The sequence below is a fragment of the Typopeltis vanoorti genome, chromosome 10 (genome assembly GCF_054136105.1).
Source record: "Typopeltis vanoorti isolate ZY-2024b chromosome 10, IOZ_Tvanoo_1.0, whole genome shotgun sequence".
NCBI classification, from domain to species: domain Eukaryota; kingdom Metazoa; phylum Arthropoda; class Arachnida; order Uropygi; family Thelyphonidae; genus Typopeltis; species Typopeltis vanoorti.
In genome coordinates, this window is record NC_143558.1 from 47,547,788 (window position 1) to 47,560,827 (window position 13,040).

Genomic DNA, 13,040 nt, shown 5'->3' on the forward strand with positions numbered 1-13,040 from the left:
ATTGTTGAGTTTTAGGGTTTTTTCCCTTCTATTTTGATCTGGTTCCTTTTCCTTTCACTTTCCTGCTATTTTCTTTGGTCTTTTCATTGACGGTAGTGGAGTTGCTGTGACATACTGTTTCAAAAGGCATATCTAGAATGTCAATTTCTGCTATATTTTCTCTGTTTGTTGGGCAGTTTTTTTGCCTGTGATCTTTTGTTTCTGAAAAGGTTTCTGTTGTACTATTAGTTTTAGTATCATCCTTGGTTTCTTGGTTTGAAGGTTGGTTCTGTGTTGCTCTATTGTGTCTTTGTATGGTGAACCGGGGTTGCTTTTGGGTTTGGGTATGCCTCTGTTCTGCTTTTAGTTGTATTATTTTGTTTTGAGGCTTCTCTTGGCTTGCTCTTGATCGAGCTAATCTGTACCTTGGAAGTAGTTGATGGGTTGGACTGTGGGGTAGGCAGTGATTGTGTTCCACTGCTTCTCTTGGTTTTGATTTCATCATCAAGTGGGATACTTCCCCTTTTTTCTCCATCAGTGTCATAGGCATTCATATCTAACTGTTGGCTTATCTTCTCCTATCATGGATCACCCCTCTGAAAGAGAGAGAAAGTGAGAGGTCTTTTTTCTCTTCAGCACAGTTTATTTGAACTATCCTAGAACTCAGTACGAAATTGAAACTATTTATACATGCAAACAGTTTTGACTTCATAATGAAGGTGGTCTTTCATATTTATGAAAAGTTCCAGTATTAAAGAAGAGCATAACTTAATGACTTGATATTATTATTATTATACAGTAACCTTAATGGAATCGGAAGACTTATTGTGGTAGGCCTATTTAACTAGCAACATATCTATCATACTGAACCTTGAAATCATTTGCATCCACATTGATTCTACAATGTGTCTCACTCATTCACCACCCTCCATGTAAAAAATTACTCCTCATACCCTTCTTCGTCACACCTTTACATAACTTCTAGAGATATTTCCTTGTTCTTCCCCTCTCACTCTCCACTCATTTTATAATACCTTCTGTATTAATCTAGTAAAAATCTTCTTGCTAACTTTGTATCCCAAAATGCATAAATTTATATTTTTCCACATTAAATTGACATCCATTATGTTTTGTCCATAGTGTCAGCCTATTTAAATCATCCCACAAAGATTTCTATATCACCTTGATTAACTATTACTATAGCTAATTTTGCATCATTAGCAAATAACTGAATATTTCCTTTCAGTTATTTGCTGATGGTTATTTACTATATCATTTGTGTACAAATTAAAAAGCAGTGATCCAAGCACAGAGCCCTGAGGCACACTACTAGTCATGCCTTCTCCTGGATTTTGTTTCTCCATATACTACTTTTTTGGTATCTTTCCATCAGCTATCCTTTTATCCATATCACTAGTTTCACATCTCTCCCCATTTGTTGAAGTTTGCATAACAGTTCCACATGGTATCCTGTCAAATGCCTCTCCCAAAATCCAGCAGTATTATCATGTATCTATTCCCTTTATTTAACACATTTGTCAGTCTATCATAAACAGTTAGTAGATTACTAAGGCATGACTTACCCTTCACAAAGCTGTGAAGGGTAAGTGCTTCCCCCTTGTAGAGTATGATATTCTTATCCAGACATTACTGAATTCTCTTTTAGAACAAATTTTCCAGTACTTTACCACAACTGCTGATTGGTCTATTATGTGCTGCCACAGATTTAGATCCTCCTTCATGCAAAGAAATTATTTTGCCCTCCTTCCGTCCAAGATCACACATAGGATTACTTGGTTATTGAAGAACACACTAACATCTAGAGATAAAAAGGTTATTATTCCCTTTATAAGGCATTGATACTTCCACATTTGGATTACTGTGTGCTCAAGTCTGGTCCATTGGATTCCTTGGAGATGAGAAGGTTGTGGAGAGGGGTTCAGAGGAGAGTGACCAAGTTGGTGAGTGATGTAAAAAAATGCTCCCTACATTGATAGATTGAGAGTTTATGGATTGCATAGGTTGGTCGATAGGCAGAGAAGAGAGGATATGATAGAAACATTTAAATTACTAAAAGGTTTTTATAAGATTGATGAGGGGAAATATTTCAGCTGTGTGATAGTGATGGAAGAACAAGAGGTCATCCCTGTAAATTAAGGAAAAGTGTGGTTAACAAGGGTGTGAGAACTAGATTTTTCACCTGGAGGGTAGTGAATGAGTGGAATGCATTGCCTGACTCAGTTGCGAGTTCTTTTGTCTGTAAATGAATTCAAGAAGAGATATGATAGATATTGTTCTGATAGTTTGGGTCTCCTATGATGAGTCTACTGGCTCCATGGAGATACCCATAATAATAATAATTCTCTTGGACTTTGCCAGAGCTGAGACTTGCAGCCTAGTCAAAGGAATAGTCTCCTACACATTCTCCTAATATCCCATCCAATACTACAGCTATATTTGCATTCAGATTCTGCAATATCCTAAGTACCTGCAATTCACTAATCTCTGTCCTCACATCAGGCCCTGTCACCTTTGCCATAATAATATCTTCACTCGGATGATATAACTTTTTAAAGTGGTTGCTAAATAATAGCTCAACAATTTCATCTGCCTCTGTTACTTCTCTACCATCTGCACTCATTAAAGTTATCCTTCCATAGTCATTCTCGACTAAATTTAACACACGTGAACCACAGTAGTAGGTTTTTTATTACGTAAATATTTCGTCCTAGGTATCTTAGGACATCATCAGTACAGTAGAACAATACTAGGAATGACCCAAAGGATAGGGCGCGTACGTACAATGGAATCCAAATTGCATGCAGTGGCATGTTGCAGCCTGAACTTAAATGAAATTAAATTGAATTAAAGTACAATTAAGTTGTTTTTACACAATTTTGTATGACAATTTCCCATACTTGAGGGATGGCAAGAACATCACTGCGGTTTAGATTTGGTCTGTGAAGTAGGGCTTCAGTACTTTCTTTACATAAGGGTTCATATTTATATGAAGATCTGTGTAGGAGTTTTGTCTTTTCCCAGTGGATCTTGTGGTTTGGGTTTTCAACTCCGTGTTGAACGAGGCCTGATTTTTGCAGTTTGAAAACCCAAACCACAAGATCCACTGGGAAAAGACAAAACTTCTGCACAGATCTTCATATAAATATGAACCCCTATATAAAGAAAGTACTGAAGCCCTACTTCACAGACCAAATCTAAACTGCAATGATGTTCTTGCCATCCCTAAAGTATGGGAAATTGTCATACAAAATTGTGTAAAAATAACTTAATTGTAATTTAATTCAATTTAATTTAAGTTCAGGTCGCAACAACCGACACTACGCAATTTGGATTCCATTGTGCGTACGCGCCCTATCCTTTGGGTCATTCCTAGTATTGTTCTACTACTGGTAATGTCCTAAGATACCTAGGACGAAATATTTACGTAATAAAAAACCTACTACTGTGGTTCACGTGTGTTAAATTTAGTCATGAATTCTCCACAGGTTTCTCTATATAATCATAGTCATTTTTCTTCCTACTTGCCACATAACAAAAAAATCTGGCATTTTCTTCCACCTGCTTGGCTAACTTCTCTTCATAATCTGACTTTGTCTTCCTAATCATGCTGTTCACCTTTCTTGCCTGTTTCTTGTAATGTTCATGAGTTACCTGACCACCTTTTTCTTTATATACCCTAAACAACATCCTTTTTTGTAGCTCTTACTTAATGGTATTACTCATTCATCTGTAACTCCCACCCAATTTACCTTTCTAATCTTGGGTATACAGTGTAACCTTCTTTGTAGTTCCACATATATCACTTCTTAACTGGAATTTCCACATTTTGCTACCTCCCAAGTGAAGACCACATGATCACTTTCTTTAAGTGAAGAAAGTGAAGACCACATGATCACTGCATAAAGGAGGATTCAAGACTATGGTTGCAAATTACCGACCGATCAGCATATCAGGAGTTGTTGTCAAGGTCTTGGAGAAAGTAGTCAAGAGAAAAATACAGGAATGGATTGATGAAAATGAGATACTGTACAGGGGACAGCATGGCTTTGTAAAGGGTAGATCATGCCTGAGTAACTTGCTCAAGTTTTATAATAAGGTGACGGCTGAACTGGATAAGGGAAATGGGTTTACAGTGATACTGCTGGACCTGGCAAAGGCGTCTGACAGGATACCACATGGAATTCTAAACATATGGGAATGGATATAGGGTTGGTGAGATGGATAGGTGGATGGTTGATGGAGAGATATCAAAGAGTGGTTTATTCAGGAGTGGAGTCCAAAAGACGGCCTGTGACTAGTGGGGGTGCCGCAGGGTTCTGTTCTTGGACCACTGCTGTTTAATCTGTTCATTAACGATATAGAGAAGGATCTAAGTGGAACAGTTCATTTGTTCGCTGATGATGCAAAGTTGGGAGGGCAATAGTGAATGCAGAAGATGTCAAAGTCTTGCAGGATGACTTAGATAGATTGGAGTTCTGGGCTAAGGAGAATGGATGTCAATTTAATGTGACAAAATGTAAAGTTATGCATTTTGGGGTGAAAAGATTAGCAGCAGTATACCACATGGGTGGAACTGTACTCCAAGAGATTGATGAGGCCAGGGACTTGGGAGTGTTGGTGGATAGGGAGATGAAGTTTAGGGGGCACATTGCGAAAGCTAAATCAGCTCATCAACTCACTTGGTTGTTGAAAAATACCTTAACGAGCAGAGACAAGCAAGTTAATGTTCCTCTGTACCGAGCCTTGATAAGACCTCATCTTGACTACTGTGCCCAGATTTGGTCACCTCGGTTCCTTCTTGATGGGGAGGAGGTGGAGAGGATCCAGAGGCGAGTGACTAAGAAGATAGCAGGTCTATGGAATGAACCATATGAGAACAGGCTGAAGATTTGTGGGTTGCAGAAACTGGTTGACAGGCGGAAAAGGGGAGATATGATTGAGACATTCAAATTGCTAAAAGGATTCTATAAGATTAATTCAGAGGATATTTTTGAGATCAGGACTGGTGGTGGGAGAACTAGGGGACACCTATGGAAGCTGGGAAAGAGTGTGGTTAGCAGTGGTGTCAGAGCTGGGTTCTTTACTTTTAGAGTGGTAAATGAGTGGAATAAGCTGCCAGAGTCTGTTGTGGGTGCTATGACAGTGAGCAAGTTCAAGGCAAGGTATGATAGATACTGTGAGAATGTCGTATAGTTGTGTGGACATGATGTTTAGGGCCTCCCTCGATGAGTCTAAGGACCCCCTGGAGTAGCCCGAAAATAATAATAATAATAAAAAAATAATAATAATTAATTTGAAACAATGCGGCCACCTTAATTCAGATTTATTCCATAACTTGGTGTCTCACTGATGAGTTGTCTTGTGGTCAGCTGAAGAGAGTACACGTGATAACTAAACTGAGGATTCACTTCTTTGGTATTCAATATCTCAGATGTGGTCTTCAATGTGTTGCCCAATAGATTTTTCTGTCTGTCCATAGTATGATGTCCTACATTTGCACCACACACACACACACACACACACACACACGTGTGTGTGTGTGTGTGTGTGTGCGTTGTGTGCACTACAACTACAAAAAATACTGCAGGACCCTGGTTGGCAAATATTGTGTTTTCATTCGTTGTTATAGCATTAATGCCATTCTAAAGGAAATTAATAAATCAAGCATTCTGCTATAAGAAAATATTCATTCGGTCTTTACACATTCATCACAGTGAGAGTTGAATCGAGTCTTATTATTATAAAGTCTCAATATATGTAGAATTTTATACATTTTATATAATGTGTGTATGTGCATAAGTGCACATATGCATCCAAAATGCATTCACAGAAAAAATAAATACTAGTCTCGTTTGGCCATTTCCAAATGTAAATACTTACATCTTGTCTTGACTGTGCAGTGTCTTTTAGTTCTTCCCAAAGTTGTGCAACTTCAGCGCTTTTTGCTTTAATCTGCTCAGAATCAAGGTGGTTTTCATTGATTAAGGACTTGGCAATGTTCTGAACTGTGATCACTCTCTCCTCACTAGTATGAAGAGTACTTAAGAAACCTTCAAATTTTTGAATAAGAATCTGCAATAAAACAATTAATTTAAAAAACCTCATAAAACCCAACAAATAGTTGATACAGTCAACTCTCACTATAGCAAACACCAATATAACAAACTATCTGACCAAAGTTCCATAGAAGAAATTCACTATTATAGTGAATAGTTTGCTGCTGTAAACTGATTCCTATGAGATTGCTACAGTGAAAGTTGATTGCATACACATAAAGCAGTTTAGATATTAATTTTTCTTCTTTCACAAAAGAGTATGAAAAATATTGTGCATCAGTGAATAATTATTAAGTATGCTTTGTAAAATGATTATATAGCAAAATAAAAAATTTTTTTTTTTCAAATTAACACAAAAAAAAACCCACAAGGAATAAGTAAACTGTTTATTAATACTATTTATAATATTAATATAAATAATAAATATCACAAATATAAATAGTAATACTATTTATTTATTTATTCAATAGCTTCTCAGAAAGGACTGCACAACAGTTTTTTAATTCCTATAATCCTGGCTCAAATAACAAGGAAACAGTATGTCGAGTTCCAATCCAATACATTTCTTGCATCTCAGAACACGTCCACAATTCTCAAGAAATACAATTTAAGATAAATGGCCTCTTCTAACTCTCCCTGGTATCTACCGAGTTCCTTGTGACTGTCACCATTCTTACTTTGGACAAACTGAATACTCAGTAGAAAAGATAATACAAGAACACCAATCTTATATTAGCAACAGTAAATCAGAAAAATCTGGATTGGCACAGCATGGAATAGATACAGACCACAACATCCTATAATCTGAAACACACTTAATTCATTGATTTGGATATAAATTTGAATGCTTGCTTAAAGAAAGCATTCAAATTCTTACTTCACTATCCAAACTTAAATCGGAAGAAATGTCTCTCTTTAAGATATATAGCAAAGTATTATTTTAATCACACAAGAATACTTATTTTAAAATGAATAATTAATATTGCAATATTTCCTCATATATATCATTGTTGTTTTATGTATAACATCATACTGCTTTTATTTTTTTCAAATCAATCCATTGTTCGAGTTCTACTTTGTAATTAACTATTGTTGCCACTGATGATGGCCTGTAATATTCTAGATGAAATTATATGGTCTTAAATAAATAGTATTACTTATTCCTTGTGTTTTTCATGTTAATTTGAAGAAACCTCTCATGGCACAAGTATCTCTTAAACAACAATTAATAATCCTTCATGGGGAAGAAATAGCCAAGAAGACTGATAAACTTCGAAAATTATTGTTGTTACAAGGTAAGCTGAGAGCTAGGATTTCCTTTTTAAAAAAATGCTGCAATCTCAAGATTATTCAAAACTTCACAAAGTGAATTCATAGTGAAGAATTTATGGAGACACAACATAAGTGTTAGAATAATTACTTTACTTAACATTAAGCAAGTAACAATCGACGTTTTGACCTCTGTATTGAGGTCATAATTAGACATTTTAAATTACTTTCATGTTTATATATTAACACATTCATGCCAAGCTGTGTCTCACACAAGGCTGTATTTTAGTGTTACAATAAAACTTTTACTCTGTTTGGTTTGCAACTAGGTAGCATGTTGTTCATCCCATTTGTTTCCAGTTACACAAAATACTCTAATTACTCTATTTTTCACTAAATACAGTATGCACTGACTGTGAGTACTTTCTTGGTGCAACAATAAAACTTTACTGTTTTGCTTGCATTTGTGTGGTATAGTGTTTGTAGAGGGAGATGTTTTTTACAATACAGAGTCATTTCATTCTAGTGCTAATGAAACCAGATACACATGCAACACACACACTCGATAAATTCTCGCATCCTGCCTCCAGGTCCAACATAACATGAGTTAATTTGTTCTTTCCCTTCGAACATGTTAAATACATCATTTTTACAAAATTTTATCACACTTTCACAGAGTTTCCATTTATTTAATGAGTAATAAAAAAACTGTCATGAACCATAAAGTAAAAAAATGAAAAGAAATGCTAGTCTAGTTTCTATTTCCCTTCCACAGTTTCTCACTTATCACAAGTAAGAAAGTGAGGGAAGCATTAACTACAAGACTGTATAAGACTCTTTTTGTTACCTGATAGTTCTGTATTCAATAGCAAAGAATGACTTCACTCTGAAGTATAACTGGCTAAATTATCAAAATAAGAGACTTGGATGTATATTATGTAAAAGAACTAGCATTCTTGCAGTGGAAAAATAAATGGGCATGAAGATTATTAAGGAATGAGCAAACAACGAATTGTCCTATTTTGGCAAAAGTAGACAGCAACAAATACTATCTTTAAGAAAGAAATCATTATCACACTACGATGTAACAATTAGATGAATGCTTTTTTCTTTTCACATCCTTTTAACCTACAGTTTTTTTTGCTGGCAAGGAATGAGTACCAGCAACTATTTTTTTACAAAAAAAAACACTGCTCATAACACAAAATTATAGTCAGATAGCTGTAAAGAGGAAATTTCATACTATTTCTCTGCTTAAAGTCTTCAATGGAAGCTACACACTTTGTATAGTGTATAGATCAAGACTTCAAAGGCAAGTAACACTAGAAATCTGTCTTCACACCACAGGGTATTCGAGCATAATGGCTGAAACTCAACTGATGTTCATCATATATTAATCATTACCTAGCAGAGTATTCAAAACAATGATGTAAACTACATAAATATTATATTCAGAAGAATGATAAACGAAACACGACCTGATTTGAATAACTAGCAGAAGGAAAAGAGAATCGTGTTCCATTTTCTCTCTCTCTCTCTCTCCATTCTCACTTGTTACCACAAAGTTTTCATGGCCCCCACCTATATGACCTGGGGGGGGCGATGAGAGAGAGACTATAAGTTAGGTTTGGATTCAAAAAAGAATGGTTCAAAGAGAATGGTTTATTATATAGATATTTTTCTTCCTTTGTTGATGTGTGTGACAAAGTCACAAAGAAATTTTTTTTGAGTGACAAATGACAGACTGAAAAATAAAAGTCATGTATGGCAGCATTTTTTTTTTGTCATATTTATTTAGCGTATGGCTCACACATGAAAAGTTACATTACATGAATCCTTAATATATATGAACATAGTAATATGTATAATAATAAGGCATAATACGGTCATAAAAGAGAACTCAAGAATTTCTGTCATAAAAATATTAATTTAAAAATAAATACTTAATTTTTCCCACTAAACTATGAAAAATTCACAAAACAAAAATACTCTGAATTTATGAGGTATTAATTTTCAGAAATACCACTGAAGGAAAGTTCTGCTGATGATGATTTTTAAAATTGTAATTGTAAAAGTTATTTAATTATTATCACGGGCGACACCAGGGAGTCCTTAGACTCATCGAGGGAGGCCCTAAACATCACGTCCACACAACTATTCAGCATTCTCACAGTATCTATCATACCCTGCCTTGAACTCATTCACTGCCATAGCACCCACAACAGCACGTCCACACAACTATTCAGCATTCTCACAGTATCTATCATACCCTGCCTTGAACTCATTCACTGCCATAGCACCCACAACAGACTCTGGCAGCTTATTCCACTCATTTACCACTCTAAAAGTAAAGAACCCAGCTCTAATACCCTTGCTAACCACACTCTTGCCCAGCTTTCATAGATGTCCCCTAGTTCTCCCACCACCAGTCCTGATCTCAAAAATATCCTCTGAATTAATCCTATAGAAACCCTTCAGCAATTTGAATGCCTCAATCATATCTCCCCCTCTTCCGCCTATCAACCAGTTTCTGCAACCCACAAATTGTCAACCTGTTCTCATAAGGTTCATTCCATAGACCTGCTATCATCTTGGTCACTCACCTCTGGATCCTCTTCACCAAGAAGAAACCTAGGTGACCAAATCTGGGCACAGTAGTCGAGATGAGGTCTTATCAAGGCTCGGTACAGAGGAACAATAACTTGCTTGTCTCTGCTCGTCAAAGTATTTTTCAACAACCAAGTGATTTGATGAGCTGATTTAGCCACTTTTGCAATGTGCCCCCCTAAACTTCATCTCCATATCCACCAACACTCCCAAGTCCCTGGCCTCATCAATCTCCTGGAGTACAGTTCCACATTGGTAGAACTGTACTCCAGGAGATTGATCTTTTCACCCCAAAATGCATAACCTTACATTTTGTCACATTAAATTGACATCCATTCTCCTTAACCCAGACCTCCAATCTATCCAAATCATCCTGCAAGATTCTGACATCTTCTGCATTCACTATTGCCCTACCCAACTTTGCATCATCAGTGAACAAATGAACCGTTCCTCTTAGATCCTTCCCTATATCGTTAATGAACTAAACAGCAGTGGTCCAAGAACAGAACCCTGCAGCACACTACTAGTCACAGGCCGTCTTTTGGACTCTACTCCTGAATAAACTACTCTCTGATATCTCTCTATCAACCATCCACCTATCCATCTCACCAACCCTATATCCATTTCCATATGTTGCAGTTTACGGATTAGAATTCCATGTGGTATCCAGTTAAATGCCTTAGCCAGGTCCAGCAGTATCACTGTAAACCCATTACCCTTATCCAGTTCAGCCGTCACTGTGTTATAAAACTTGGGCAAGTTATTGAGGCATTATCTACCCTTCACAAAGCCATGCTGTCCCCCCCATACAGTATCTTATTTTCATCAATCCATTCCTGTATTTTTCCCTTGACTACTTTCTCCAGAACCTTGACAACGACTCCTGATATGCTGATCGGTCGTTAATTTGCAACAGTAGTCTTGGTTCCTCCTTTATGCAGTGTAACTATTTTCCCTCTCTTTCCATACCTTCAGGACTAAACCCGAGAATCAGATTAAACAACATGGTGAAGGCACTGATAATTCTTTAGACGCTTCTCGTATGACACGAGCTGGTATACCACCAATCCCGCAGATGAATTGACATTAAGGTTTTGTAATAGACTACTCACCTCCACTTCATTCACCACAATTCCCATATAAACTAATAATTGCTTCATTCTTTCAATGTCACCACCTGGATGATATACTCTTGCAAAGTGCTCACTCAGTAATTCCACTATATCGACTGATTCAGTGACCTCCTTATCATCGGCGTTCCTTAAAATCATTCTGCCATGTAGGTTTTTTTTTTTTTTTGCTTGCAGCATATTGAAAGAACTGTTTGGGATTCTCTTTAGCCTGCATGGGTAATGTTCTTTCATAATCTGCTTTTGCTTTTCTTACCACACTTGTTACCCTTCTGGCCTGGGCTTTATACCGTTCATGTGCCTGCAGGTCACCTTTCACCTTAAATTCCCTCCACAGTTGTTTCTTTTTTTGCAGCTCAAGCTTAATGGTGTTATTCATCCATTTAATCCCTACTTGATTTAATATTCGGACTCTAGGTATACAGTCAGCCATTGCCTCATGCAAACACTTCTTGACTGCCTCCCATGCACTATCAACATCCAGTCCTTGCAGTTTTACATGCATGGCACTGAACCAATCAAACTCCTAAGCTTGTTATACTTACCAGCCTGATAATTCCACATGTACCCTGTCTTAATTGTAAATTCCACACCTTTAGCCATCTCCCAAGTCAAGACCTTATGATCACTCTCACCAATAGGTGGCAACATGGTCATATTCATTACAGTCAAATTCTGAGATGCTATTACCAGGTCAAGCACTCTCAAACCCCTAGTATTTTCAATTACATGCTGTCTCAGATAGTTATCCTTTAATAATTGACTAAAATCCAGTTCCTTCCTCACATGTGTCCTCTCCTCCTTCCAATCAATGTTACCATAGTTGAAATCCCCCATAATAATTACCCTCACTCATTTCATCAATTTGTTTATGCATACTATCCCCACCATCTATTCCATCCCCTGGTCTATAGCAGCACCCAACTGTATATTTTGTTCTGCCAGTCTCAATCTCACACCAAATAGCCTCAAATGAGCTCTTTTCACTACCCTGCAATACTACTTCAATTCTCCTTGGCTGCAGTTCATCAGCTATCATCAATAACACTCCTCCCCCCCCCCCCCATTTTATTCTCTCTGTCCCTCCTAAACACACTATAACCTACACATTCTATTCCACTAACTATATCATCTTCCATCAGCCATGTTTCACTAATGCAATAACCTTTGGCCAGGAAGAGCCAACCAAGGCCAAAAATTCTTCCTTCTTGTTCCTAATACTCCTGGCAGTATACATGAAATGCAGAGGTCCCTTTGTCCCACCCCTATCTTGATGCGTTATTCTAACTATCTAACTATCCTAACTATCCCATTCTGATTACTTGTCTTGGTACTGGCTCAGGTACATTATATACATTCTTACACTCAACTGTCTCACTGATGTCCGCATATCCACTCCCCCACCCCTGGTAGTTCTAGTTTCGCTGGTTCTGCACATCCATTTTCACTTCATTCAGCAACACTTTTTCCAGTCTCCACACACCAAATCCATTCAAATGCAGGCCATCCATCTTGTATAGATCCTTTCGCCCATCAAACTCATTCCCCACCACACTGTCTGCATAACCTGCGCATAAAGTCATTTGCAATTATGGCCCTCCTTCTAAACTCCTCTCTGTCGTACTGTGGCAACAGACTCACCATTCTAACTCTGTCACTCTTTTCTTTCGCTAACTTTAACAATACTTTCAAGTACTTTTTCATAAAAAATTTATCTCCTTTCAATTCATTCATACCTGCCACGACTATCAATTTTTTCACCCTCTGTATTTGCGCTCTAATACTCTCACTTACATCCTTAAATTTTGCACCCGGTAAGTACGATTTTGTTAAACTCCCATCTACCACACCTCTTAATAACGAGTCACCGTATACAACACTCTTTCCTTCATTTCTGAAACTCTCCCACTCTTACGTTTATTTCCCCCCCCCAATACTTTTTTTAGTACGCATATCACCTTCTGATATAATTTATTCC

General features: G+C 37.1%; 1 protein-coding gene across 1 annotated transcript in view; it reads right to left on the minus strand.

Annotated features, from left to right (window-relative positions):
* The window catches only part of kst (spectrin beta chain, non-erythrocytic 5 kst), a 687,893-nt gene that overhangs the window by 107,716 nt on the left and 567,137 nt on the right, over positions 1-13,040 (minus strand). Inside the window, exon 70 of the mRNA XM_090398802.1 lies at positions 5,881-6,072. Coding sequence (XP_090254928.1) covers positions 5,881-6,072 — 192 coding nt within the window. The remainder of the gene's footprint in view (positions 1-5,880; positions 6,073-13,040) is intronic.